This window comes from Pelodiscus sinensis, chromosome 10 (genome assembly GCF_049634645.1).
Source record: "Pelodiscus sinensis isolate JC-2024 chromosome 10, ASM4963464v1, whole genome shotgun sequence".
Classification (NCBI taxonomy): domain Eukaryota; kingdom Metazoa; phylum Chordata; order Testudines; family Trionychidae; genus Pelodiscus; species Pelodiscus sinensis.
In genome coordinates, this window is record NC_134720.1 from 50,978,696 (window position 1) to 51,006,562 (window position 27,867).

Below are 27,867 nucleotides of genomic sequence, written 5' to 3' on the forward strand. Positions count from 1 at the left end.
AGTGAGGTAGAGGCAGGGGGCAGTTTGGTTGGGGTGTCTGACTAGCTGCAGTGCTCTAGGTCTGGCTGGGTTGAGGGGGGAGCAGGCTGCAAGGGAAGTGTGTGTGCCAGGACATTTGCATGATTGCACGTCAAAGTTTACACAGTATCCGAGAGGTAGCTGTGTTAGTCTGAATCTGCAAAAACAACAAGGAGTCCTGTGGCACCTTATAGACTATCAGATTTATTGGAGCATAAGCTTTCGTGGGCCAAGACCCTCTTCGTCAGATGCATGAGACCTGTCAGATGCAAAGCTTACATTGGTGTTAATGGTTTAAGATAAGAAAGGAAAAGATTCTTTTACCAGAATGTTTTTGGAGTGTTGCAGGTATGTAAAACTCATTGTTTAAGTTTTTCCAGTTACAGATTAACTTGGCTACCCCTCTGAAGCTTTAAAACTCTGTAGTTAACGATTTAAAAAAAATCTATGTTACTAATTAATACACAGTATATTATAGTGCATGAAGACCAGATCTTTGCTATTTGGCAGAGTTCTGGCTCTTATGAGCCATTAGAAAGGTTGATACTTGTACTTTAAGGGTAGTGTTAATTTTTTAAAGAAAATGCAACCCGCCCAAGGACAGAAAATGTTGGAGGGAACACTGCCACCCCGGCCCCGCTGAAGGGAGAGCTGAGGGGTTGCTGTGGGTGGGGCTGTGACATTTTGCCATCAGGTAGGGGTAGAAAATTCTCCGGCAGTTGGGTATGAAGTTGGTGCGAGTAGGCGAGGCTACTGTTGAATCCTTGCTGATAAGTCGACGTGCAATTTTGAACCCATTGTGGGTAATTTTGACTGAGGTGCACAGTTGTGACCCTGGGGCCGGCGAGAGGGAATTGAGTTCCACTTTAGTCCAGAAAAGCCAGGGTCCCCTCTTCCCTCCTTCCTGTCATGAACACTCATGGCCCTGTTGCAAGGGGACGGGATGCTGTCCCTTTAAGAGACGGGTCTCAGACTGCACGGTGGCCCGTAGCCCTGCCCCTGGGTTGCGCAGGCGCACGGCAGCATGAAGCAAGTGGTGACGGCGGTCGTGAAGTAGCCAGGCAGAGGTAACGGGGAGAGAGGTCTGGCGTGCCGCGAAGGTGAGTTGCAGCAGCACTTGGGAGGGGCACTGCCAAAATTTTAGTTGCTAAATGGGGTGCCCCATGCACCCCCTCCCCTCTGGGCAGCTCTCCCTGCACCACCTCCCCCGCAGGCACCAGCTGCCCCGGCGTACTGCCTCACCTTCCTCATGCTGCAGCCTTGAACCTTCACCACACCCTGTTGCTCTGGTGGGGCGTCCCCTTGGTACTGCATGGTCGCTACTGCAATGAAACCCTTTGGCCTGGCCGTGCAATGCTTCCGCTCTCCTGCTTTGCCGGGCTCTGAACGGCTCGGACTGCGGGGCGTTGTACTTCGCCTGTGCTAAAGGTCACGTAGGCCCGGCGCTGAGCTGAGCCTGCAAATAGGTAGGAGCCGTGTATGACTGTGGAGAGTCTTGCGTTAACCTTTTCACCGCCAGTCCTCTCCTCCAGCTGTTTTCCGCCTGTACTCTTCTGCCCACAGCTAGGCCAGGCCTTGTGTATCTGGCTGCATTTGGCACCTGGTCCGGTGAGCAGCAATGCAGCCACTAGTTCCCAGCCTCCTTCCTTCTTTTGTCAGGCCCCACGGCAGTAGATTGGCGAATGACCCTGTCCCTTCACACTGGTCTGCCCTGTAGGCGCTGTGCTGTGGCTTTTTTCCTGTCCCTATTCAGCCTCTTTTCATGGCCGCTTGCTGTTGCTCTTCTCCTTGGCTGTGTCTAGACTGGCCAGTTTTTCCGGAAAATCAGCTGCTTTTCCGGAAAAACTCGCCAGCTGTCTACACTGGCCGCTTGAATTTCCGCAAAAGCACTGACTTCCTACTGTAAGAAATCAGTGCTTTTTGCGGAAATACTATGCTGCTCCCGTTCGGGCAAAAGTCCCTATTGCACAAAACTTTTGCACAAAAGGGCCAGTGTAGGCAGCTGAGATTTGTTTTGCGCAAAAGCGCGTCTAGATTGGCACGGACGCTTTTGCGGAAAAGCGTCTCTGCCAATCTAGATGCTCTTTTCCGAAAATGCTTTTAACAGAAAACTTTTCCGTTAAAAGCATTTTCGGAAAATCATGCCAGTCTAGACGTAGCCCTGGGTTTTTTTGCGTTTTGTTGCTCTGTTGCTCCCTGGGCCTATTAGCTGGACAGTTCTGGTTGCTGAGTTCCAGGGGACATCCATCCGCTGATGATTCCTCAGGGGCCCTGGTGGGCTGTGTTTTGAGATGAGGCAGCCCCCGCTCCCTCTGTGCCTGAGAGTTGCTCTGTGGCCAGCTGTGCGGAGAGCAGTTTGCTGCAAGAACAGGCAGAGGAGATGTAGTTCAATAAGCTGCTCACCACTCCCCCCCCAGCAGCTCTAGGGTCATGCTGTTCCCATGCCCTACTGCTGATGTCCTGCTCCCTGGACCCGATTATTGCACTCAGGGTGGCAAATGTTAAGGCCATGTCTTCACTAGGGGGGAGATCCATGCTGCTGCAATCGATCTTCCAGAGTTTGATTCAGCAGGTCTAGTAAAGACCCACTAAATCAAACTCAGAGTGCACCCCCCTCTGCAGCCAGCGCGCCTACTTCTTCCAGGACTAAGGGAAGCCAACAGGAGTGGGGAAACTCGAATGAAGGTATGTCAACTCCAGCTACGTAATTAACATAACTGGAATTGCATATCATAATTCAACCTTCCCCTTTAGTGTAGATCTGGCCTAAGTTACTCTGCAGTTCACAGCCATTCAGTAGTGTGTGCTTGCCCTGGGTGTCCTACTCGCATGGCTGAGTCATTCACACCCTGCATGCGTGTGTGTGTCTATATGCCCCCAATATATGTATGTGTGTTTACATGGCTCTTGTATAGTTCTCAGCACTGTGGTAGCTGAGTGCCTCCTACACAGTGTATTTATGCTCACCATGTATGATGAGGTAGGGCGGTGGTATTGTTTCCAGCTGACGTGGGGAACAGAGGCACAGAGAGACTTGCCCAAAGTCGTACAGTGGAATGCCCAATCTGCAGCTCGTGAGCCGCATGCATCTCTTCACCCCTGAAAGTGCGGCTCACGAAGACTCCCCCGTGGCTCGTGAAGCTGCCCCATGCGCCCCTACAAAGAGCCCCCGGCTCCCTGTGCTCACCGGGTGCAGGGGAGCCATCTGGTGCGGCAAAATGGCGTTGGCAAGATGGCGGCCGGCAGGAGCCTGATGTGGCCAAAAAGGTTACCCCGTGGGTTTTTAAAGGGGCAGGATTATTTATTTATTTATTTTCAACAATTCTGGTGTGGCTCTTCGCATTTTTTCCGCCGCTGTTTTGGCGCTCTCATACAGGAAGTCTGACGGAGCTGGAAATTGAAACCAGCTCTCCCAAGTCCCTAATGTCCTAACCCCTAGGCCACCCTTCCTCTCTCACCGTATCAGCGCCTGCGCGTGACTCATTGTGCTGTCGGTTGGGTGGCGCCGTGATCTCCTGGGATGCCAGGGCAGGTCGCCTGAACTGCGCTGGCCTCGGCACCTGTCCGTATCCTGGCAGGGACTAACTGTGCCGTTTCCGGGCAGGTGTGCTGCAGACAGACGGATTACTGGCAGTTTGTGAAGGACATCCGCTGGCTGAGCCCGCACTCGTCTCATCATGTGGAGAAGGTGAGTCCTGGGGGGGTGGGCTTGGAGGATGGATCTGGCTTGGAGGCCTCAAGGGTGCTGCTTTCCCTGGCCAGCAGAGAGTGACTGGGGGTACGGTTTGAAGTGTCGGAAGCATTAGGCTGTAGCTCTCCTGCCGTGGAGCAGCTGGGACCGCCTGGCAGTGGAGTTTGCTTCCTCTTGTCTCGCTTTGACGGATCGAGGGAGGAGACGCTTCGTTATAATCCCGCTAGCGTGTCTAGTTTGGGAGTGATTTCAGTGCCCTGTGGACCAAGGGGACTGTCTCAGCTATGCAGCCTCGTATTCTAGCCACGCTGCCCCGCAAGCTTTGCAGAGCTAAGTCTGCAGCCCCGGGTGACAGCTGGTGTATGGGAGAGCAAGGTTTTGATTGCTCATTCCCGGGGGCTGTTGGCTGCTCCATCACAAACTGCCCCGACAGCTGGCACTGATTTCCCTCCCTTTGTCAGCTGGACCAGCCCCGCCTAAACTCCTCATGCAGACCCTAAGAGTGTTGCATACTTTGAGGTCACGTTTCTGGCAGGGCCAATCTGCATAGCTCTTTATAGCGGGAAGACCACGGCCTTTCTCCCAAAAGCAAGTGACGTCCGCTGGGACCAAGCATGCTGCGAGATGGGGATAAGCCCTAGAAGGGCAGGGGAGAGGGACTGCACCTCTGTTGAGGCCAGGGGACGCACGTCTCCAGGATTTGATCACTTCTGGCGGCGTTGTTGCTCAGTAGCAAGGTTAGACTTTGCAGTGGGTCAGGGATGGGGCTCCCAGGGGAGAGGAGCTGAAGACATGACTAGCAGGCCAGGAGACCGGACTCCTCTCTTCACCCTATGTGAGGTCCCTTCTGGCCAGCCCTAAGGCATGAGGCGGGGATAGTGAGGTCCCTTCTGGCCAGCCTGTGCGCTGTGGCATGTGCTGAAAAGAGCACCCCGGTCGGTAGGGCTTACTGCAGAGCATCGTGTGTTCAATGTAGACTCCAGATAAAAAACTCAGTCGCAGGACCCAAAAAGTGTCCCAGGTACAGCCGAAGCGGGAAGCCTGATGAGCAGTGGGTGGGGCCCCTGGATGATGGACGTGCTGAAGGAGCACTCGAGGAAGCTAAGACCGTTGTGGGGAAATGAAATGAATCGTTTATATCGGTCTGCACTGCAGAGGAGGGGCGGGAGATTTCCCCCGAGCCATTCTTTTTAGGTGACCAATCTGAGGAATTGGAATAGGGATGTCAGTGACTAATCGACTAGTCGACTAACCGATAAGCAGGAGCTTATCGATTTGTCACGTTCCCTCCCCCACTCCCCTCGGCTGCTGCTCTGCATTGCACAGCCTAGGGAAGCCGCGTATGAAGGCGCTGAGTCGGTCCCTGCTCCATGCGTTGCTTTTCACCCAGCCTGGGGTCTGTGTGTGTGTGGTGATGAATGAAAAGGAACACATGGAGCAGGGACCGACTCAGCGCCTTTGCACACAGAGCCCCTAGGCTGTGCAGTGCAGAGCGGCAGCTGGGGAGGCTATGCTGTGAGCCGGCGCTAGCCAGACTGCACCCCAGAAAACCTGTCGACTAATCGATTAGGAAAGTAATCACATTTTAACATCCCTACATTGGAACAAATGGATAAATTGAACGGTGACAAGTCACCAGGACCGTCTGGTATTCCCTCGAGCGTTCTGACGGAACTCAAACATGTGACATTGCAAAGTTACTAACTGCGTGGTATGAAACCAGTCGCTTATATCAGCTTCTGTACTATGTGACTGGAGGATAACTCACGTGATGCTAAAAAGTCTCAGGGTATGTCTACACTACCCTCCTAATTCGAAATAGGAGGGTAATGTAGTCATACCGCAATTGCAAATGAAGCCCGGGATTTGAATTTCCCGGGCTTCATTTGCATAAAGCCGGCCGGCGCCATTTTTAAATGCCGGCAGTTCGAACCCCGTGCCGCGCGGCTACACGCGGCACGGAGAAGCTAGCTCGGATTAGGCTTCCTAATCCGAACTAGCTGTACTCCTCGTGGAATACATTTGCAATTGCGGTATGACTACATTACCCTCCTATTTCGAATTAGGAGGGTAGTGTAGACATACCCTCAGTGGGGTAGCCATGTTAGTCTGTAACTTTAAAAAAATGCACAATCATGAGGAAGTGGGTTGTGCCCACAAAAGCTCTTAATATATATTTATATTTGTTAGTCCCTAACGTGCTGCAGAATTACTTGCTGCTTTTTTTAATGTGATGCTAATTTTTAAAAAAGGCTGCCAAGGTGATCCTGGCAGTTACAGCCTGACTTCAGTACCAACGAAGTCATGCACATTGGAAGGCACAATCCCAACCATCCATGTATAACGATGGGGTCTAAATTAGTTCTTTCTGCTCAAGAAAGGAATTCACCATGGATAGTTCTCTGAACACATTTGCTCAGTGTACAGCAGGAGTCAAAAAAGCTCACCGACTGTTGGGGGTCATTAGGAAAGGGATAGACAATAAGAAAACATGATTATTCCTCTGTATGAATCCATGGTACGTCCACATCTTGAATACTGCATGCCGATCTAATTGGCCCATCTCATAAAAGATATTTTAAAATAGGAAAAGGTACAGATAAGAGCAACAAAAACTATTAGGGGTGTGGAACAGCTTTCTTCTAAGAAGAGATTAAAAGGACTGGGACTTGGAAGATGTCTAAGAGATGACTAAGGGGGGATATGATAGAGATTTATGATACCTTGACTGGAGAAAGTGGATAAGAAAGTGATGTTTACTCCTTCCTATAATACAGGAACCAGGGGTTGGCTGATTAATAGACAACAGGTTTAGAACAAGCCAAAGGAAACACTTCTTCACATGACACAGTGTCAACCTGTGGAACTCATTGCCAGGGGATGTTGGGAAGGCCAAAAGCATAATTGAGTTCAAAAAATGATTCAAGTAGCTCATGGAAGATTGGTCCATCGGTGGCCATTACCCAGGATGGTCAGGAGTGGAGCACCATGCTCTTAAGTGATCTTAGCCTCTGTTTGCCAGATGCTGGCTGTGCATGATGGGTGGATCACTCGATTGTCTGTTCCCCCTGAATGAAGCACCTGGCATTGTCAGAAGACAAGACACTGGGCCGGATGGACTAGGGGTGTAAGCAACTAGTCGACTATCCGATAAGCCTACTCACTTCCCCCTTGGATCAGAGTCAGGAATGGGGGAAGCAGGAGCTGGCACTGGGGGAGCTGGCTTAAAAGCCGGTTCTCCCCAGCACTGTCTCCACGGGGGCAGGGTTGGCAGAGGCATAGCAGGGGACTGGGCGTGAGCCAGGAATCAGCTTCTTCCCGGCTCTCGCCCAGTCCCAGATACCGCGCCTCTGCTTGTTAAATGTATGAAGATCCTGCAGGCTCTTAATACATTTTAAAAGCTGAAGCGCAGTGGGGGGACCAGGCGTGAGCCAGGAATCAGCTGTCCTGGCTCGTGCCTGATCTCCCCCGCTGCACGTCAGCCTTTGAAATGTATCAAGCACCTGCCAGCTCTAATACATTTAAAAGGCCAAGAGCCTCAGCAGGGTTAGCTCCCTGGGCTGGGAGCTGACCCTGTTGCGGCTCCGCAGTTTCCCCCGCTTATTGATTAATCAACTAGTCGCTTAGTTGATGAACTGCAATTTAACATCCCTCGGATGGACCATTTGTCTAGCCCAGTGTGGCTGTTTTTATTGACCTTTCTGGTGCAATTCCCTCCCAGTCCGACTGTTCCCTTTGTGTGTCCCCGACGGGTGGACGGGTCCGGTGCTGTTACAGCACAGCTGTGCACTCTGTCCGTGCCTGGCGGCGGGAAGCGGCTGGATGGGCCAGGGTCCGCTACTGGATCTGTGACTGGCTTTCCAGACTTAGCAGAGTCTGGTCGTTCTCGTGAGCCCACGAGTCTCTGTCCGACTTGACCTGAGTGTGGTGTCCATTTCCAGTTCGTCAGCCTGCGGGAGAACGGCCAGCCAGGCGCAGCGGGGGTGAGCGACCAAGTCGTCGCCGCGCGGTGGCTTCAGCAAAGCCTGCAGTTCCACTGCCTCTCCGCGCAGCTGAAACCGCTGCTAGAGAACAGACAGTACATCCGGAAATTCTACACAGGTAAGCAGCCCGGGGAGACCCTCATCCCCAGAGAACTAGGCCCTTCTCCAGCCATGGCTGCAGGTCCTACACACAATGCTGGGATGGGAGAGGGCAGCCCGGGGAAGGGCAGGGAGTAAGGGGGGCAGGTCCTTAACATGTAACGTGGTGGGGATTGGGATTCTGGATCAGGCCAACGGTCTAGAAGCATGTTTCTGGCAATGTCCAATGCCAGGTATAAGCAGGTGGGGGCCGCAGAGATATTTGGCTCCCGAGCCTCCTTGGGTCCCGATTCAAAGAAGAGCCGGCTGGAAAATACTTGATGGACAGTTTTTCTGCTGGAAAATTCGGATGCATTTTGAACTTGCGCTCTTCACGGGAAGGGATCGGTTTTGGTGAATTGCCCGTTCCGCGCCTGGGTCGCCAGAGAGCCTCAGAATTATCAGTGTCTGTTCTGACGTTGTCTAAACAAAAAATGTCAGGTTTGGGGCTCAGAATGGCTTGTGCTGAATGTTAGGTTGTTTTATGGGAGGCAGGGTGGTAAAATAAATGTAGAAAATGGAACATTTTGATCTGATCCAAATTCTGAAAAAAATTTGGAGTTGCCAAAATTTGAAACCACTGATTTCCTCCCTCCCTCTCCCCCCTCGAATTGGGATAAAATGGTTTTAAATGATACATGCTGGCAGGACAGGAAAACTGTTTTCTACCAGTTTGTACAAAGGAACCGAGAGGCTTTGGTGTAGCAGTAGAAGATCCCAGCTCAGGGTTGGGTCATAGAGTCTGGAGCGCGGCCTTTCCCAGGGACGCTGAGGCCGATCCTTGGGTACCAGTGTAGGGCCTGTTCCGACACCAGTTGAAGTTGCCGGCTCCTTTCCTATGGAGATTGCTGGGCTTTGTATCTGTCACGGGCCCTTTCACCAGGAGCTTCAGTGGGTTTTGTGCCTAGCCCCTTGGGAGCTTCCCAGTGCCCCACCTTGCTTACTCCTTGTACAGCCCTGTGAGAGAACCCTCACCTGTCGAACAGGTACTAGGGCAGCTGGGGTGCAGCATCCCTTGGGGTGCAGTATTGTCTTGGCATGGCTGCAGAGAGGCTACCCTGCAATTGCTTTTTCTGCTGCATTGGCGCGGCTAAGACTCCGGGAGGGACTGGGGGCTTGTCTCCAGGCTCTCACATTAATTAATCACGCTGCCCCCTTTGTGTCACGCCACGAATCCCTGTTGCTGCTTCCTTCCAGACGCTGCCTTCCTGCTCAGTGACGCCCACGTCACCGCCATGCTCCAGTGCCTGGAGGCCGTGGAACAGAACAACCCCCGGCTTCTGGCTCAGATCGACACCTCCACGGTGAGGCGGGTCCCTGGTTTGTGTCCGTCTCTCCCTGCAACGCGGCTGATCCGCGATCCCCTGGCGAGGCGTCCCGTGCAGAACCCACAGCCCCTGGGAGAAGGCTTGTACTCCTGGGCGGGGGGGGGGTTCCTCCCAGAAGGGCTAGGCGAGGGGTGGGGACCAGCTGATTAGCAGCTGGCTTCTCGGTAGGATGCTGAAGGCAGGTGCAGCGGGCGTGGGAGGGCGGATCTTTAAGGGAGCTGGACGTTCCAGGCACATGCTGAGTGTCAGCCTGTTTTTGTTGGCTTCCAAGAGCCAAACGTTAGTGGGGGCAGGAGGAGCCAGTCTTCCCTCTGAAAAGATCCCTGAAGTTCTAGGTGCACGGGTTCTCTAGGGACTGCAGGGCCAGTGAGGAGTGTTACCCGATGGCTTGGGCTCATCAGTTCACCTTCACGGTTACACGCAGGCTCCCGGTACACGTGGGGAGCTGGGTTAAAAGCCGGCTGCCCACACGCACCGGCTCCTGGGGAGCTGCCTCCTTTCCGTCCTCTCCCCCCTCCTCCCGCTGCCTCTATCACGGCGGGGAAGAGCAGGAGGAAGCTGCCTCTTCTCCCCCCCCCCACATGGAACCGCTGAAATGTGTGGACCAGGGCTGCCACTGTGAAGACCCAGTTGGGGGGAGGGCATGGCTCAAGCCTGGCTTTTATTTGTGCCTCTGCTGCCACTGACTTCCTGCATAGCCTTGTCCTGGTCAGTTTCCCCCTCTGTACAGCTAGGAGGACGGTACCCGGCCCCCCGGCTCTGCAGGGGCTTTGAGGTCTCCCGAGGAGGCGCAGGGGTGATTGTTATTCACTGGTGGCTGCCTTCTCTCCGCTGGTTGGGTGTGGCTCTGGCCCTTCCCCTGGCTGGGATCGCCACCCCGCAGCCTGGTGCTTTCCACCTGGGAGCCGCGGGTTGAACTGAGCGCAATGGGTGGCTTCCCTTTTGGACTCGGGCTCTTTGCACCCTCCGCGAGAGAGCTGGCAGCGTCCCACCTGACACCAGAGCAGCCGCTGGCCTCCCTGGTTAGTCACCGTCCTCCCTCGGGACTGCTCCTTGATTGCTCTTGCACTCCGCCATTGCGGCTCTCGGGGCGCCGAGTCCCCGTCCCTGTGCTGCTTGACACGGTAGCGCTGGGGGATTCCCCCGGCCACCTCTGTTCAGTTTCTCAGAAGGAGCGAGGCGCCGTTACCTGTGCCGAAGAGTCAGAGCTTGACGGCGCTGCCCGGTTCTGTGGGTCTCCCTCCCGTGGCCTATCCGCAGCACAGGTCCCGCGGCTCCTTCTCCAGCCTGCACCAGCCAGCCTCCACCAGCGCGTCGGGTAAGGGGCGCGTGGGTTGTCCTGGCAGCTCAGAAGGGGCCCCTGTCTCTTGCGTGCAGGGCGGTTTGCCGGGGCTGTAATTCAGGGTCGCTCTTTTCTCGGAGCAGGCCTGCGGTACCAGCTCCCTGGGCGACCCTGCTGCAAGCAACGGTCGCCGGGATTGCTCGTGGGTCTGAGTAATACTGATGACCCCCTTCGAGCTCTAGCGCTAGCCAAAAGTCCGGTCTCCATGGCTCCTCCAGTGTTTAAAACCTTGGGGCTGAGCCAGCAGGGTGGAGACTTGAGCGGCGTGGGGGGGAGTGGGACGATAATCCAATCAGATCAGAGAGAGAGAACACTTCCGTTACCGTCACTGTGCAGCAGGGGGGCCAGGCGACAGCTCTCCTGCAGGCCCTTGGGGCAGTGTGTGTGTGTGTCTGGGGCATCTCCGTGCCCTTGAAGGGGCGGGGCCTCAGGCAGAAGGGGCGGGGCCTCAGGCAGAAGGGGCGGGGCCTCAGGCAGAAGGGGCGGGGCCTCAGGCAGAAGGGGCGGGGCCAGGACAGTGGGCCCTCACTGCAGCCAGGAACACAGCATTGGGCCCCCTTGCCCTCAGTACCATCCAGAGTGCTCAGTGCAGCGCTCCAGCAGCAATTTCAAGGGTTTCCCTCCCCCATCTGTGGACCCACCCAAGCTCATTAATATGCATGAGGGTTGAACTCCCTTATGTCCATCTTTAAGACGGTCACCCTAGTAAGACTGGGGACTGGTCACCTGATAGGCCACTTGCATAGTTCTTCAACCTATTTTCATATTTTTGTCACCTTATTGTAGTACCATGCAGTTACCTTAAGGAAGTCTCTGACCATTCAGCCCCTGCTACCAAGGGCCGTCTTGTGTCTTGTGATCTGACTTCTTCTACAGGTTGAACCTCTCTGGTCCAGCATGACTAGGTAGCTGGCTGTCCTTTTTTCATGGGGGTGACCATGTCTCCTGAGGTCTCATAAAGTTTGTTTATGGCCACCAGGCCTGGTGCTCAGTGTTCTGTGCTGCTGTTTAGCTCTAATGTACCCTGGTAAACAGTGGATGTGCTAGTAATGCTGCTAGATAATATCGACCTCCTGTGATTCGGCAAATTCTCTGGCACCAGTCGGGTCTTAAGGGTGCCGGACTAGAGAGGTTCAGTAGACACAAACTCATTAGTTATTTTTCAAAACCTCAGCGTACAAACATAGACACGATCTGAGGCGATTTATGATTAATTTACTCGTGCTAATGTATCTTTATAACATAGTCAAATTAGGCTTTAAGATAAATTAGCTAAGTTAAGTATCTGACAGGCCTAAATCCATAGGTTTCTTGCATTCCAGCTTTAAACATTAAGCTGTTTTTTTTAAACCTATCAGGCTCTTATATTCTAGTATTTTAATTGATTAATGACAAGCTACACTACTGGGGCCATGCAGAGCCCTGCCCGCCCGAGCAATTGCGGGTAACACACTGGGGTGGGTGTGTATGCTCACTGGGACTTTCCAAACCACCACATTATAAAAGTAGGTTTTGTGCCTGGCCCTCCCGCAACCCCCGGCAATAGCAAACCAGCATTCCTGTGTGTCCCGGTCTTCTGAGCAAAACTCCCCAGCGGTGGATGGAAACTGAGCTTCAGGAAGGAGCTGGGCCTTGGTTTTCACCTCCCAGCCCATGCCCGGGGCGCTGGAGACAGTGGAGAGGAAGGGTTTGGTCTTAATGAAGCCAGAGATACTTTGACACTGTCTTTCGGCTCTGGGTTTGCTGGCGTGTTGAGCTACATGCTGGTCGTCCAACTCTGCACTGTTGTGTGCTCATGTGTGGCCTCTCCCTTCTGCCTGTGTCCAGACAGGAGACCAGCCAGCTCTTTCCTGTGCCGCGGCACGAGCCAGCCTCTGGAAAACGCCCTGGGCAATGGAGCCCTCCTGCTGCCTGAGGACAGATCCCCCGGGGACCAGCCTGGCTTCCCCCGCAGTGTTCCCTCCCCCAGAGACTCCTCTTCCGCCAGCGAGCGGAGCTCCAGCACAGTGACCAGCCACAGCGAAGACCCCTGGCTGGGCAGCCAGGATGACGCCCAGAGCGACGGGCCGGAGTACCTGGCCATCGGGAACCTGGGGCAGCGGGGCCGGACCCACAGCAGCCAGAGCAGCCCCAGCAGCAGCGCCACCAACAGCAGCAAAAGCAGCAGCTCCAACCTGTTCTCGTCCAGCAGCTCTCAGAAGCCGGAGTCCGTCTCCTCCTTGGAGGAGCAGGGGGCCAGCGGGGCCAGCCGGGGGCTGAGCCTCTTGCGCAGATCCAGCTTCTCGGAGGGGCAGACGTCCGCCCCCCACGGGATCCTCAAGCGCAGCCACGCGCGCTCCCACTCCGACACCAACGTGGCGTCTGGGAAGATGCCCGGTAAGGGCGGGGCGGGATTCGGTGGCAGGGATGGGCCGTTGCTCTCTGGGCGAGAGATCAGTGGGCGTCCCCGTCGGCGCCGTACGTCCCTGGGGTGGTGCGTGTACGGGGCGAGAAGGAACGGAGCGAGCCAGCCGAAGACCTGGCAGTTTCCTCACCCGTGGGGCCTGAGTTCGCTGCTGAGCTGGCCTTGGGCCATGCCTGGAAGAGGCCAGGAGAGATTGCACGTGACGCCAGCTGGGGAGTCTGGCCTTTGCCCTTTTGCTTCCCCCCCGCACAGCGCGCGCTGCGTTCCCTGAGACCCAGGGAAGGCGCCTCCCGCCCACAGCGGAGCTCTGGGTCCCAGCCCTGAATGCCCTGCCGTGGGGTCTGTCAGCCGGGGGAAGGTGTGGGCTTGCCCCTCTCGCTGCCTCACCAAGGGCTCAGGAGGTGGCCGCCCTGCTGTAGTGCCAGCCTGGCTGCCCCCAGAGGTGGGCAAGGTACAGTTTTCGGGCTGGCCAAAGCGTGTGATGCAGCCCACGGTGCACGCGCCCCCCCCCCCCCCGGCCGGTCAGACCCGGGGGCGAGGGCGTGCGCGAAGTCATTCCGCCGGGGGCGCGGCGCCTGGAGGGAGCCAGCAGCAGTTTGGAGCAGCGAATGACGTCGCGCACTCCCCCGTCCCCGGGTCCCGATTGGCCTAGGGTGCGGGAGCACGTCGAGTCTCCTCCCCCTGCTGGGGCATGCAGCACCTAGAAGGAACCGCCCCTTTCCCCTCGAGGCTCCTCCCTTCCGGGGGCCTGGACCCGGCCTATGACCATGAACTGACATTCATGAAGTGCCCTTCCTCCCCCTCCCCCGCAAAAATTATTGCCCCACCCCTGTTCTGAACCTTTTCTCCAGGGCCTCGTCTGAGCTGCAGATAGGCCCTGGCTGGGGCCAGCCCCAGAATGCAGGGCCAGACCTGTGTGGTAATGGTGCAACTCCCCCCGCTTCCCCCCCGGTGGGTAGACCAGACTGGGGGGATGGGCTTCCCTTCACAGCTCCCTGGCTGTGGGTGAGTGCTGGCCCTTTTGGGCCGTGGGCGGCTGTTGGGAGGCCAGGCTGGCGCCCAGGGCACCCTTCCCAGCTGAGGTGCTGGCGTCAGGCAGGAAACGGGGCACCTGTCTTGCTGAGTAACCCGTCTCTCTCTGTTTTCTCTCCCTTCCGTAACGCTTTCCTCTTCCTCCTCCGCGCTGTCTGCTCAGGAGGCCCCAGGGATATCGCCATTATACTAGAAGATCCGGTGGCAGGTTTGGGAGCCCATAGCCATCCCCCTCATCAGTGCTCATTGCGTTGGGTTCAGGGTTTCCATGGTCACATCGGGGTCCACGTAGAAACGCCTCTCCCGCCCCGCGCTGCGGAGGGCGCTTTGAGGGAGCATGCGACCTGTCTGAGGGGCCCCTGCTTGGTTTGGGGCCAGAACATGCTGGGCCAGGAATTGCTCCTGGCTTCCCTGCATGGCGCTCTGCGGCGTTTTTCAGTAAGCCCCATCCTCTCCCCTTTGCTTTGGAAACCAGGCTAGATCGGACCCCTGGGGCGGGGTTGAGGGATGGGCCATACTTCGAAGGAGTCAGCAGTCTCCCCTGTGGCCTGTGGAAGGATGTCAGATTGCCCTAATGCTAGTTAAGGATGTAACATTTTGATTAATTGGCTAATCGAATAGTCGATGCAATTTGCATCGACTGTTTGATTAGTCGATAAGGCGCCTCCGCCTTTGAAGTGTAGCAACAGCTCCGGGGCTGTTGCTGCACTTCAGAGGTGAAAGCGCTGCAGTGCTCAAGCAGTCCCCTGCTGGCCCCGTGCTCCCCGCGGCGTTTCAAAGCGGCAGCACCGCCTGGAGCCCGGGGTCAGCTGGAGACTCAGCTGCCCCTGGGCTCCCTGCGGTGCTGCCGCTTTGAAACGCCTTTGGAACCCCGCAGTGCTGCCGCTTTGAAATGCCCCCGCTGGCCCAGCCTGCGCACGGCATTTCAAAGTGGCAGTCCAGGTGGAGCTGGGGTCTGGCCCTGGGCTCTACGTGGCTCTGCTGCTTTGAAGCGCCCCCACCTCTTTCCCCCATCCCCTTGCTGCCTCTTTCTGACTGAGGCAGCAGGGGGGTGGGGGAAGTAACTAGTGGATAAGCATTTGTTTATCGGAGAGTCGACTTGTCGTTCACCTCCTGGTCAGTGTTCGTCTCGGCTCAGGTTTGCACTAGGGCAAGTTGGATTAGGACCCGACTTACCCAGAGTTGCAGAGCTCAGTACGTCTGCAAGCCAGGCCGCCCACCTGCATGCTTTGGCTCGCCTTCCCCTCCGTGCAATGGGGAGAATTCCTTTCGGGACCCAGGAAGGCTTGAACCGTTAACGTCTGTGAAGCCCTGTGAGTTCCTTGGCTGGCGACGCGGAGGTGTCCCGGGTGGGGGATGCTAGCAGATGCACCTGGCCAGGCCAGCTGTTAATGCAGAATGTCTGCGATTCAGTCCACCCCCCAACCTCGCTTGTTGCAGCAACTCGCTGTCCATGGAGCTGGCCGGTTCAGACGCCAGGCTTGCCGGGGCTCTCGGCCAAGCTGCCAGCACTGGATGCTTCACGCTGCTACCGCGGGGAGCGACTGTTTGGAGATTAGCTCTACGCCCGGGGCCAGGCAGGGGCCCTGAGGCTGCTTCTGGGCCAGCTTTGGGTAGTGCTCTGCTCGGGGGTGGCTAAGTTCTTGGAAACTTTGGCTTGAGGCAAGGTGTCGTGTTGAGCTCTGGGGAGCTCCAGAGCTACGGAGCTTCTGCCGAGGGCACGGGTTCAAACCCCGCCCGGGTCAGGTGCAGTCACCCGCTAGTTGTGTTGTGGCCTCAAGGAAATGACTCGAGGTCTGGCCAGGGGCTCCCTCCCCGCTGGGGGCATGTCCTCGGGTCCAGGTCGCATGCCCAGCAACTGCGTGCGTTTTGCCTGGAGGCTGTGGATCCTGGGTCTGTCGGTCTGGTCCTTGCGTCAGCACGATGCTTGTTCAGCAGAAGAGACGTCCTGTGCCCGGGGCCGCCTGGCGCCTTGCGGAGCCCTGGGGCCGTCCGAGCGGGATGCGGGAGTGGGCCGGTGTGGCAGAGCACTGGATGAGTCGACACCAGTGGTCCTGTCCCTGTAGCAATCGCATGGTCCGCCTCCCACGCGCCCAGTCTCATTCTTGTGTGCGTGTTAGTGTTCAGTCGTCATTTTCATGCCAGCGACAGCCGTGGGCTTCCCTTCCGGGCTCCGTCGGTCCTCGAGTCGTTCGGTCTCTGCAGCAGCCCATCCGATCCCGAGGGCTGGCTCACGGGCTGCGCCTTCCCACAGGGCTGTCACCCCGGTTAGGCTGGCTAGAGGCGGTGCCTCCGAGCCCAGCCATGGGGGCTGCGAGCTGCATTACAGGTGTGGGTGGGGCCCGCCGGGCAGGTCACCTCGAGGTCCCTTCCATGCTCTGCGGGCTGCAGGGCTTGGAGTCCTGGCTGCTGCAAAGTCGCAGGGTGGGGGCGGGGCTCTGTTCTCCCCAGCGATACCAGAGACTAGAGTGAGGGGGAGGTCGCCTCCCCCTACTGATGCCCCCCACCGAGCCACTGCCCCTGGGGCCCAGCAGAACCCTCAGTCAGAGGGGTGGCTGCTAAAGGCTAAGAGGTGCAATGCGCTGCCCAGCTCTGCTGAAGGCCCAGCTGGGGAAGTCAAGCCCCAGCCCCGCCCTTTCCACCGGAGGCCCCGCCCCCGGAGCCAAGCCCCGCCCACCCCAGCCTGATCCTTCCTGGCCACCTGGAGGGCTGGGGTTGCCGTGCTGCGGCCCCACCTTCCCGCCGGCCGGGTGCGTAGGCAGTTCTGGGAAGGCCGTGCCCATGCCTGAGCGCGCCGAACAGCCTCTGCTGCGTTTCCTGGATCTGGCTTGGCTGCAGCACAGCTCTCTCCCTTTCTCCCTGGAGACACACTGGCTGAACTCTTCTCCCCACCGTGGTTCCTTTTCTGTGTTCATTCGTTCTTGTCGTGTCCCATCGGCTCCACTCCATTGCGTCCCGAGGGGCTGGGGGTTAATCGCCCGCACGGGCCCCTCTGCTACTGACGGGCGTCCCTGCTCTTGTCTCTTAAAGAGTCCCAGGGCGACACCTCCAGGGCCATCGGCTGTGTCTCCGGCTCCACCCAGAGCAGCGAAGTGAGCACGCCCAGCTCCCTGTACATGGAGTACGGTGAGTCGGGTGGAGGGGAAGGTTAACCGTTGCCCCGGCTGGGGTTGGCGGGTGGCACTCCTCGCCCGGATGCAGAGCCGCTTTGGACAGGGCCCAAATGGGGGGTTGCTCTGGGGCGTGGGAGGCCAACGCGCCGCACTCACTGCTCCCTCTCACTCCAGGAGCAGCTGGGAGGGGTAGGGGTGAGTGGCCAGAATCAAGCCGCTATGATCTCCTCGGTAGGGCTCCGGGGCAGGGAACCTGCACCCCAGGGGCCAGAGGCAAGGTCTCTAGTCTGGCCGTGCCTGCGTTGAGGCCAGGATCGTGCTGGCTGGGGCCGTGGAATGGATTCGTGCCTGGGTCCCGGGGGTTGCCTCACTTGCTCGTTGCTTGTGTTGCTAGACACTGGCCAGTACCTGAGTTCGGGGGAAGGCATGTTCCGAAGGCCGTCGGAAGGGCAGTCCCTCATCAGTTACCTGTCTGAGCAGGACTTCGGCAGCTGCGCGGACCTGGAGAAGGTGGGTGATGCGGGGGGATCCGTGCGCTTTTGTCGCTGCTCAATGGCCCGGTCGCGCTGCCAAGCTGCCCTACCAAGAAGCCAGCGTTGGTGCCGCAGTCCTGCCGGCCGTAGAGCCGTGCCGAGAGCGCCCCGGTCTGGTTTCACGCGTCAGTTTGGGGTTGGTGTCGATAGCGAGGGGCTGGGAACTCAGCCAGGGTGCAGTGGGAGGGCTCCCGTCGCTGTTTCCTGCAGTCGGGAGATGGGGGTGGATTTCAAGGTCAGGATCAAAGCGTTTTTCCCTCTGCATGCAGGTAAGGGACGGTGATACTCCTGCCTACAAGCCCCATAGCGATCCCTTTATTGCCATGGTCGGTGGCGTTCTACGCCCCAAGCTGCAACTAGCGTTGACTTGTGAAAAGCCAAAGCCAGCTGCTCTCTTCGGGGGCTAGTGCCCCGTGGCAGGGCTAAGCTGCACCTCTGTCCCCTTTCTCGTTTCCGAGGGCACCTATCTCCGGTCATGGGCCTCTAGCCCTTTGCTGCCCCAGGGAGGAAGCCTGCTCTTAGACTGGGACATGTTCGCGGTGCCCTGCAGACACCAGCTGCCCTGGCAGTTCACCTGGCTTCCAGGCTCTTGCCTTGGGCCGGGATAGTGCCCCTGGCTGCCTTAAGACCAAATGGTTTTCTTAGCAGTTGGAGAGCAGCAAGAGAGAGAGAAACCCCCCCCCCGACCCAGATCTGTCACCCCAGTGTCCCACCACCCTCATGGTGACCCCGCAGGCCTCGCTTCTTCAGACCCCCCTCCCAGCGGCATGTGTCCGAGTGGATCCGCTGGATTTCCCTCTGGTCCCAGGGAGTCTTTCCCAAGCCTGCCAGGGCTCTTGGTTCTCCACTAGGCTTATCCCTGCGTCGCTGGGCTTGGGCCCCCGGGGCTGGGGGGATGGACCCGAGTTGTCGGAGCAAATGGCTCTGAGGTCGCCCCTGGGAACTCAGAAGGGGGGTCTGGCAGGTGACCATCCCGAGACGTCTCCTTCCAGTCTGGATCCAGCGGGTCTCCCAGTCCAGCAGGTGTCCAGCCTGCTTGAGCGCACCCTCCCCCGTCTGTCTGTGGGAGCTAAGGCCCCCTCCCCACTAGGGATGTGAAGATTTCACCAGTTAACGGGTAAGCCCTTCACAGACGAGCCTTACCAGTTAAGGTTAGCGGGTGGGGGGTGGAGCAGCTCCCGGTTTGCTGCGGGCAGGGGGCTGCTCCAGCCCCACGTGGTGATCACCGTGGACAGGAGCTGCTCCGGTGGGCCTGGGCCGCTCCGCAATGCAGGGGCTGGAGTGGCTCAGCCCTTCTTTAATAGGTTAACCAATCTGTTTTACTGGTTAGCCAATGAAACGGGAAATCAGGAGAGAGATCTTGGAGTCATCGTGGATCGTTCTCTGAAGACGTCCACGCAGGGGGCAGCCGCTGTCCAAAAAGCAAACAGGATGTGAGGGATCATTAAAAAGGGATAGAGAATAAGATGGAGAGGATCTTATTGCCCTTCTATAAATCCATGGTACGCCCACATCTGGAATACTGCGTACAGATGTGGTCTCTTCATCTCAAAAAAGATCTACTGGCATTAGAAAAGGGTCAGAGAAGGGCAACTAAAATGATGAGGGGTTTGGAATGGGTCCATATGAGGAGAGATTAAAGAGACTGGGACTTTTCAGCTTGGAAAAGAGGAGACTGGGGGGGATGTGATAGAGGTCTCTACAATCAGAAAGTGATTGGAGAAAGTGAATAAGGAAAAGTTAGTTACTTGTTCCCATAATATAAGAACTAGAGGACACCAAATGAAACTAATGGGCAGCAGGTTTAAAACAAATAAAAGGAAGTTCTTCTTCACACAGCGCATAGTCAATCTGTGGAACTCCTTGCCTGAGGAGGCTGTGAAGGCTAGGACTATAACAGGGTTTAAAAGAGAACTAGATAAATTCATGGAGGTGAAGTCCGTAAATGGCTATTAGCCAGGATGGATAAGGAATGGTGTCTCTAGTCTGTTTGTCAGAGGGTGGAGATGGATGGCTTGATCATTCCCTGTTCGGTTCACTCCCTCTGGGACACCTGGCATTGGCCACTGTCGACAGACAGGATACTGGGCTGAATGGACCTGTGGTCTGGCCCAGTATAGCTGTTCTTATGGGATTTTACATCCTGACTCCTCATCACCCCAGTCCATAGCTAAAGCAATCAGCATGCAGCTCTCACAAAGGATCGCCAACCGTCAGGCGTGGAGTCAAGCCAGGATTCCCTGTGATCAGAGCCAGAGCCAAACGGCGGTGGGGGGCGATTCCTGTGCATGCCGCCTCGTAGCAGGCGGATTAACCTCCAGGCGGCAACAGCTTGGAGAGCGCGACGCAGGCTTCTCAGTCAGCTCTCCGAATGCACAGGGGGCCGTCCGAGGACCTGGCGCGTCCGGAGCAATCACGTATTCTTTGTTGTGGGGAAAATGTGCGCGATCAAGTGTTTTCCCTAAAGCTTCTGACATCCCCCCCCGCAATACATTTGGTGCCTCCCACCAGTTTGAGAACGTCTGTCCCCATAAGAATCACGTAAACCCAAACACTCGTCCAGAAAGAACCAGGCGAGCGCAGAGCGTTACCAAAGGGCGCGCACACGGGGCTCTGGGCTTGAGAAGGCTCATGGCCCGACTGCAGGGGCTGGATTCCTTGGCGTCCGTAGGGCATGACGTCTCCCCCTGTTGTGGGAGATCCCCTGTGGCCCCCTCCACGGTGGGTCGCCGGCTCTGTACTGCAAGGTAGGGGTGTCATGCGGCGCGGGGGAGACCTCAGGGTCCAGGCTCTCTGGCAATGGTTTGGCCTCTGCCCCCCCAGGAAAACGCTCACTTCAGCATCTCCGAGTCGCTCATCGCCGCCATCGAGCTGATGAAATGCAACGTGATGAGCCGGCGGCTGGAGGAGGACGAAGAGGAGAGCGACAAGGAGATCCAGGAGCTCAAGCAGAAGATTCGCATCCGGCGCCTGCAGATCCGCACCAAGGACGTGCTCCCTGCCTACCGGGAGATGGGCTCCGACAGTGAGTGCTGCTTTCGGGGGCAGGGCCGCTCCGCCAGCCAGGGCGAGTCCTGTGCCCACCGGTGGGCGTCAGACGGCTGAGATGCTCTGTGGGAATGCCCCTTATGCTGGCTCTGAGTAGGTGCAACAAGGAGTCAGGTGGCACAGAGAGTGACCGATTTATTTGGGCGAAAGCTTTCGGGAGCAAAACCCAGTTTGTTGGGGGCATGTGATGAGCTGGTTCTTACCCACAAAATCTCACGCCCAAATACATCTGTTAGTCTCTGAGCCCTGGTCGGCCCGAGGACCTTAGTCCGAAATATCCCCCTTCCACCCTCGTTCGAATTAGGAAGCGGTGCGTGCGCACTATCATGCCCGTTATTCCGGAATAAGGGCCGCAGAATTCGAACGTCGCTGTACTCCTTGTCACGAGGAATCGCGCTAATTCCCAGCTTGTACGTCCAAAATAACGTGTGTGGACGTTTCGGCGCCACTAATTCGAACTAATTGGCCTCCAGGAGGCCTCCCGCAGTTTCCCAGAGAGCTGCCTGGGTTCTGAGCCCGAGGTAACACATCCATGGAGCCTGCCTTGGACGCATGTCGAGCCTTCCCCATGGTGAGGACACGAGAGTTGGAATTGGTTAAATCGGGACTTAAGTCGAATTTAGTAATTTCAAAGTAATTTCCTAGTGTGGACATGGCTTTTTTTTTTTTTTTAATGAATGGAGATTACCTATCTCGTAGAACTGGAAGGGACCTTGAAAGGTCATTGAGTCCAGTCCCCTGCCTTCACAGCAGGACCAAGTACCATCCCTGACAGATTTTTTTGCCCCAAATCCCTAAATGGCCTCCTTGAGGATTGAACTCACAACCCTGGGTTTAGCAGGCCAGTGTGTGAAAAGACTGGTGTGTGTGTGTGTGTGTGTGTGTGTGTGTGTGTGTGTGTGTGTGTGAGAGAGAGAGAGAGAGAGAGAGAGAGAGAGAGAGAGAGAGAGAGAGAGAGGGGGGGGGGCGCGACATGCTGTCGCTGAGTCTGTGTGTGTTTATCGTGGCGGTGTCAAGGTGCAGATGTAACTTCATTCTGGGCACCCCCGTCACCCGATGTGACCTGCCCTGGCTGGCTCCTCTGTCCGTTCAAGGTCACTCTTACACTCTGTGGGCGCCACGGCCACGTCTCTCCGACCTTCTGGGTTTGCCCCTCCAGGCTTCGTGGCTACGGACAGCGAGTCGCAGTTCAGCTCCCGGGACTCCATGTGGCTGTCTGACTCGGGCTCGGCGGAGGACGTGGAGGAGTACGAGATCAGAGGTAAGCCGCAGCCGCTGCACCAGATGGGGATATGGGGCCAGCCGCCTCCTCGGCGCGACGGCTGTGCCATCTGCAGCGCTATACCAGGGAGGAGCAGGCCTCCTGGCGTTTTGACAGGGCCACGTGGAGCACTATGTTGACTGTGGGAAACTGATCCCCTTTGGGTAGGGGGCCTTGTGTGCAGGCGGAGGCTGAGTGATTTGCCTCTGGGAGCTGCATCAGCCCTTCGGTTGCTGTACTGCTGGCTTCCTCCCAGAGACCCTTTCACCAGTAAAGGCCTGCACGCTGGGAATGGTCAGGCTGAGGCATTCAAATGCCCACCTGCTGGCCAGGGACGGCACAAGGCTGTCCTGGGGCTGTCTGCCACCGGCACTAAGCCCCAGCTTGCTGTAGCTGGGGGATGGCTGTGTTCGGATACAGACCTCCAAGGTGCCGTGGCCTAGAGCGCTCCCTGCAGGAGGCCTGGCTTCACACCCTGGCCCTCACTGCATCTGGCAGAAATACACACCTGGCAACTCCGCGGTGCCCCCCTCTGGCTGATTTTAAAGGTGCATTTGCCAAGCACTCTCCTGTGTTCCTCTGGGCTGATGGCAGGCATACTGGGAGATCCAAAGGCCCCTCCGTCACCCTGCATCTCTCTCCGCGGTGAGGCAGCCTGTAGCTCGGAGGTTGGGCTCCGGGTTACAGTCCAAGGAGAGTGCGTGAAGCTGTCCCGGGGCGTCTCCCAGAGGGTGCTGGCAGGCCCTGCTCTCTTCCCCCTGGGCTTGTGCCCTTTCTCGGTGGCTGGGCCCAGCACTGAAGTGCAATATTTTGTCATCACCATATTATGCAGATGGTAACGATGGATCTAACCTGATTCAAATGTCCCAGAACGGCCTGTCTGTGTCAATGGCTTCCTTGTTTTCAGGTAGTATCCCAGACTGCACTGCGCCACGCGTGCGTGCGTGTGTATGTATGTGTGTGTGCTTGTTTGTCCGTGTGTGTCACCTGGGCGTGTCACGGGCCCACAGCGAGAGCGGAGGCCTCAGAAGCTGCTGCTAACACTTGAGTCCTGCATCAGCGGGACGGCTTCAGACCCGACACCAAAACACCAGCTGCGATGCTTCCTCTGGTTCCTGTCCCAGGGCTCTGTGCGTGTAGCCGGCTCCTTGCGAGCTGCTCTCCGGGATCTCTCAGCTCATGCTCCGTTCCCGGGCCTTGGGGAACGATGAATAGCGGCGTCGGTGTGGCTAAGGCAAAGGAGCGGGCCACTCATGCAGGCAGGTGGGGAATAGTCTGGCTGCGAGTGGGACATTGTGCCATGCCTAGAACATCCGCAGAGGCACGTCGCCTGGTGGGCCCACAGCCGCGCCATGGGTCGGTTTCAACGTGCTGCAGCCCCTGCCTCATACCTGCTGTAACCTGCGAGATGAGATGAGACCCCTCTCCTGCAAGGAGGAACCTTCTTTGGGCCTGGGGCTGCTGACCCACCGAAAAATCAGTCGGGGCCGTACACTAGTGAGAAACAAACAAAAACCCCTCACATACCACAGCCGTGGGGGGCCCCAGGCTAGTAGATTTTTGTGTCCCCCCCCACCCCATACTCTGGGGTGGGGCCAGAGATGAGAAGTTCAGGATGTGGGAGGGGGCTGCCGGGAGAAGGGTGCAGGAGTGGGTTGGGGGTTGGTGGGTCTGGGAGGGTGCAGAAGCGGAGTGGGGGTACGGGGGTCTGGGTAGGAGGGGGGGCTGCAGGGCGGGAGCGCCAGCTTGCCAATGCTAGGAGGGAACCCCAGGGGCCAGATCCAGGGAAGCTGGGGGGCAGATCCAGCCCCTGGCTGCAGGTTCCCCAAACCCTGCTCTGCTGCATAGAGTCCAGCTGGGGGCTACCCTCCCTCCCCCCAGCCCTCTGCGAATGCAGGACAATAGCTCCCTTGAGCAGAGGCGCTAAAGGCTTCTCCGGGTGGCCCCCGAATGCTCCTGCGCAGTGAGAGGCGGAGAACACCGGGGCCTTCCTTTTAAAGGGACAGCGCTGTCCTGAGCGCTTTTCCCCGCCATGCAGCGCTAGCGGAAGGCAGGCGTCCTGGAGCCTTAAGCGGCTGGCGCGATGGGTTAGCTTTGGCCCAGGCGGATGTGGAAGTGTCCCGGTAACGTCCCTTCCAGCAAGCGGCTCTGTTAACCCCCGTGGCTCTGAGCGGGCTGTAGCCCTTCCCAGCAAGCTCGGCCACTCGGGCGTCCTGGGTGCCCGTCCTTCCTCGCTGGGGCAGCTCTGCAACACATGGTTCCTTCCTGGGGGCTGGGGACCTCCTGCAATGTGGGATGCTGCCCCGCAGGAAGCTTGACCCTTAGCTCTGCCAGCAGGGTGCTCGGGGAGGCAGCTCCCGCAGGGGACGGGACTGACGCGGCGCGGGCAGCCGGGCCTGTGTAGGGAGCAGAGGCCCTTCGGGTGGCTGTGCCCAAAGCAGGTCACTTGCATTGGAAACACAGGTCGGAAGGTACCATTTTGGGAGAGGGGCTCGGGGAGGTCCTCGTTCTGGCAGCTGGGGAGACAGGGTTCCAATCTGACCCCTCCTGCGAGGTGCCTGTTGGATGCTGCTCACCCTGGCTGTCTGTGCTGGCCCGGCCCAGGTCGCTCTGCCTGCGATGCGCGGCCAGTGCTGCACGTGTCCGCAGTTCTGCTGGGTGGGAAGAGCCTCGTCCTCTTTCCATGCGCCTACAAACTTCCCTGCCTTCCGCCCGAGCTGGAGATAAGGCGGGTCCCCTAGTCCTGGGGTGCCCCCATGTCCCTGCTGCTGGCAGTGGCCATCAAACTGGCAACTGCCTGGTGCTGGTTGAGTCTGACCCACCTGATGGCTGATCCTCTGTCCTGGACTCCCTGTTGACTCAAGTTTAGAAGGAGGCTTGGAAGACGCACTGAAGATTTAGCTCAGCCTTTAACCCCGGCTGAGATGCTCCCTGTGTCTTAGGTGGTGAGTATTCCAGGGCAGGAGTTTGTGGTCGTTCCCTCTGGCTATAAAAACGGCTTTGGAAAGCGCCTGCCAGGCACTGCCTCATGGGAATCCCGCCCTCCCTGCTGCGTCTGGCAGCAGAGGACTGAAACTGACAAGAGACTTGCAGTGATCAGCAAGCAGCTTGTGTGTTTCAGTGCCCCGCCAAGAGCTGAATCAACAGCTATGCACCCGTTCGCCCGTCTCAGCGGCCACTGTAGGCCTCCTCTTAGCACCTTGGCTGGATTTTGAGGAATGGCCTTTTTCCTGCCTTGCTCTATAATATTTTCTCCCCTTTTCTGTAACGTCTTGGGTGCTAAACCCCAGGTTTCTACCCTCAGGGCAGCGTGTCTCCCCCCCGGCAGGCCAAGTCTCAGGCTGCTCCTGGGCTTGGCAGGACAGTGCAGACAGGAGATGCAGAAGTCAACAGTGGTTTTAAGGATGTGTTGGGTTTCCAAGGACAAGGGGGCCAAATCCAGTCTGGGCATGAGCAGGATTATTCTCGTGGCCTTGGTGAGACTCGGACCCAACTCAGGATTGAATTTGATCCTCCGGGTCGCGCTGCTTAACCAGCCCCCTTCTTGAGGCTGGCGCGCAAACCCCAGAGGAGTTGTGCTGCCGTCAATGCCTCGTTGTCCAGTCACCCGCAGCTGCGATAGCGAGGAGACAGTCCCTTGCAGTGTTAATACCGGGCAGTGGGTGCGACAGGTGCCAGCGTCTAGCGAGTACGTTCCCCCATGTTTAAGAACATAAGAACAGCCGTACTGGGTCAGACCAAAGGTCCATCTAGCCCAGTATCCTGTCTGCCGACAGTGGCCAGCACCAGGTGCCCCAGAGAGGGTGGACCGAAGACAATGATCAAGCGATTTGTCTCCTGCCATCCCTCTCCAGCCTCTGACAAACAGAGGCCAAGGACACCATTTCTATCCCCTGGCTAATAGCCTTTTATGGACCTAACCTCCATGAAATTATCTAGCTTAAATAAACTCTGTTATAGTCCTAGCCTTCACAGCCTCCTCTGGCAAGGAGTTCCACAGGTTGACTACACGCTGTGTGAAGAAGAACTTTCTTTTATTCGTTTTAAACCTGCTACCCATTAATTTCATTTGGTGTCCTCTAGTTCTTCTGTTATGGGAACTAATAAATAACTTTTCTTTATCCGCCCTCTCGACACCACTCATGATTTTATAGACCTCTATCATATCCCCCCTCAGTCTCCTCTTTTCTAAACTGAAAAGTCCCAGTTGCTTTAACCTCTCCTCATATGGGACCTGTTCCAAACCCCTAATCCTTTTACTTGCCCTTTTCTGAACCCTTTCCAAGGCCAAAATATCTTTTTTGAGGTGAGGAGACCACTCTGTGGAGGCAGCAAAACCAGCTGCTCGAGTTCTTGGTGCCTCTGAAGAGAACCAGGAATGCAAGGGAGCCAGTGGGCATAATTATGGGCTCTCAGCTAGTCGTGGACCAAGTCCCTCGCCAGGGAAAGTGCTGCTGTAGGGAAGGAGACAGCAGGTGGGAATAAGTAGCAGTCATCCTGGCCAAGGAATAGTCCAGCCAAGGGTCTGTGTTCAGGGTGGTGTGGTAGCAACATACACAGATGCAACCCTGTAGGGAGGAAAACAATCCCTTCTTGTGGCCCATTTGTTCCTGGGCGCCTGTCCTGCCACGTTTTTGTGCCATCGGCGTGCGCTCACTGGGAGAGGGACTCGGGCCTAGCTGCTGACAAGCCATTGCCGTAAGGGCCGGGCTGGAGTTGAACGGCAAAGCAGAGGCGAATGGCCAGTTCCCGTGGCCAGTCCCTTGCAGTGTTAGTACCGTGTGCAAAATCTAATACACTACTCAACGTCGTCACTCGCCCCCGTGTGTGTGTGTGTGCGTGTGGATTTCTCCCCGCTGTGTAACGGCTGGCCGCTAGCGTGTGGGCCTGTACTGACGGGCGCGTCTCCACTCTAACCCCGCTGTAGTGTCGCCTCCCGGCCCCAGGGTCCAAGCGCTCCTCTGTAGATTGACTAGTGACGGGCTCCCTCACGTCCCAGGCCTTCTAGCGGCTGCTTGCTGCCACTGGTAGAACTAGGCGCTGAGGCTCACCTGCTTTCACCACGGCCTGGTGGCTTTCGATGCAAAACTCATGGGCCTCTGTTCAAAGCAAGAGTAACTCTCCGCGCCGCCCTCTGTTCTCCATGCAGATGCGGACATCAAGCGGGAGGCTGCGAGCAGCAGGAAGTCGTTCCTCTCCTCGGAATCCACGTACGTGTCCCCCCGAGCGCCAGTCTTGGCTCCTCGCCTGGGCTCAACGGGTTCCGCTTCGGGCTGGCGCTGGGTAGCTGAGCGGCTTCCCTGAGGAGGGACCGATCCCGGGCTCGGGCGTAGAGATTAGACACGAATTGGCCTTTTCTGCCACCGACTCCACCAATAAACCGAGACCGTCAGCAGGGGCGGACGCTGGGGATAGGAACCAGGGTGAATTCGGAAAGAGAGCCTGAGGCGACGGGGACAGATACGTTCCCCACCTGTCCCCACCAACGCCCAGGCAGACCTGCCATGCAGCTTACTCTCCCCCCGCCCCTCTCCTGTACCATCTCTCTCGAAACCCTGTGTTCCAATTGCCATCTTTACCATTAGGGGCTGGCTAGGGCTGTGAAGTCCTGTTTAATCAGTTAAGCAGGTAAACGTTACTTTCCCGGGTTAACCACTTACCCTGGGGTGGCGGGCTGCTCTGGCCAGGTTGGGCCTGCCCTTGGAGTGACGTGCTGCTGGGCTGGGGGCCCGCCGTGGGCAGACGCTGCTCCGGCTGGGCTGGAGGGTCCCCAACCAGCGGAGACTGTCAGGCAGGGGACTGCTCCAGGCCCACGGGATCCGGTAGGCATCTCCCGGTGTTAACCCTTGGGCGGCACAGGACCCCCGTCAGGGCTGCTGCTCAGCCAGCCGGCGGAGGCGCTGTTGAGTGGGTGACGGTGTTTGACCAAGCTGCCGTCTCATTGCTGTTCCCCCCCAATCCGGTGCCTCGCCCCCT

At 57.4% G+C, this 27,867-nt stretch overlaps 1 protein-coding gene across 4 annotated transcripts in view; it reads left to right on the forward strand.

Moving 5' to 3' along the window:
- RUBCN (rubicon autophagy regulator) overlaps window positions 1–27,867 on the forward strand; it is a 64,935-nt gene that overhangs the window by 21,270 nt on the left and 15,798 nt on the right. The window contains exons 1-12 of one of the 4 annotated variants that reach the window (XM_075938199.1): window positions 73–366; window positions 3,623–3,706; window positions 7,651–7,810; window positions 9,028–9,134; window positions 10,320–10,476; window positions 12,328–12,876; window positions 16,967–17,062; window positions 17,444–17,559; window positions 20,406–20,607; window positions 21,790–21,891; window positions 22,724–22,798; window positions 27,041–27,101. In XM_075938199.1, coding sequence (XP_075794314.1) covers window positions 9,066–9,134; window positions 10,320–10,476; window positions 12,328–12,876; window positions 16,967–17,062; window positions 17,444–17,559; window positions 20,406–20,607; window positions 21,790–21,891; window positions 22,724–22,798; window positions 27,041–27,101 — 1,427 coding nt within the window. In that variant the 5' untranslated portion in view covers window positions 73–366; window positions 3,623–3,706; window positions 7,651–7,810; window positions 9,028–9,065. Of the gene's footprint in view, window positions 1–72; window positions 367–413; window positions 1,119–3,622; window positions 3,707–7,650; window positions 7,811–9,027; window positions 9,135–10,319; window positions 10,477–12,327; window positions 12,877–16,966; window positions 17,063–17,443; window positions 17,560–20,405; window positions 20,608–21,789; window positions 21,892–22,723; window positions 22,799–27,040; window positions 27,102–27,867 lie in introns of those variants that run through there. The other 3 variants (XM_075938198.1, XM_075938196.1, XM_075938197.1) reach the window with 3 other exon arrangements.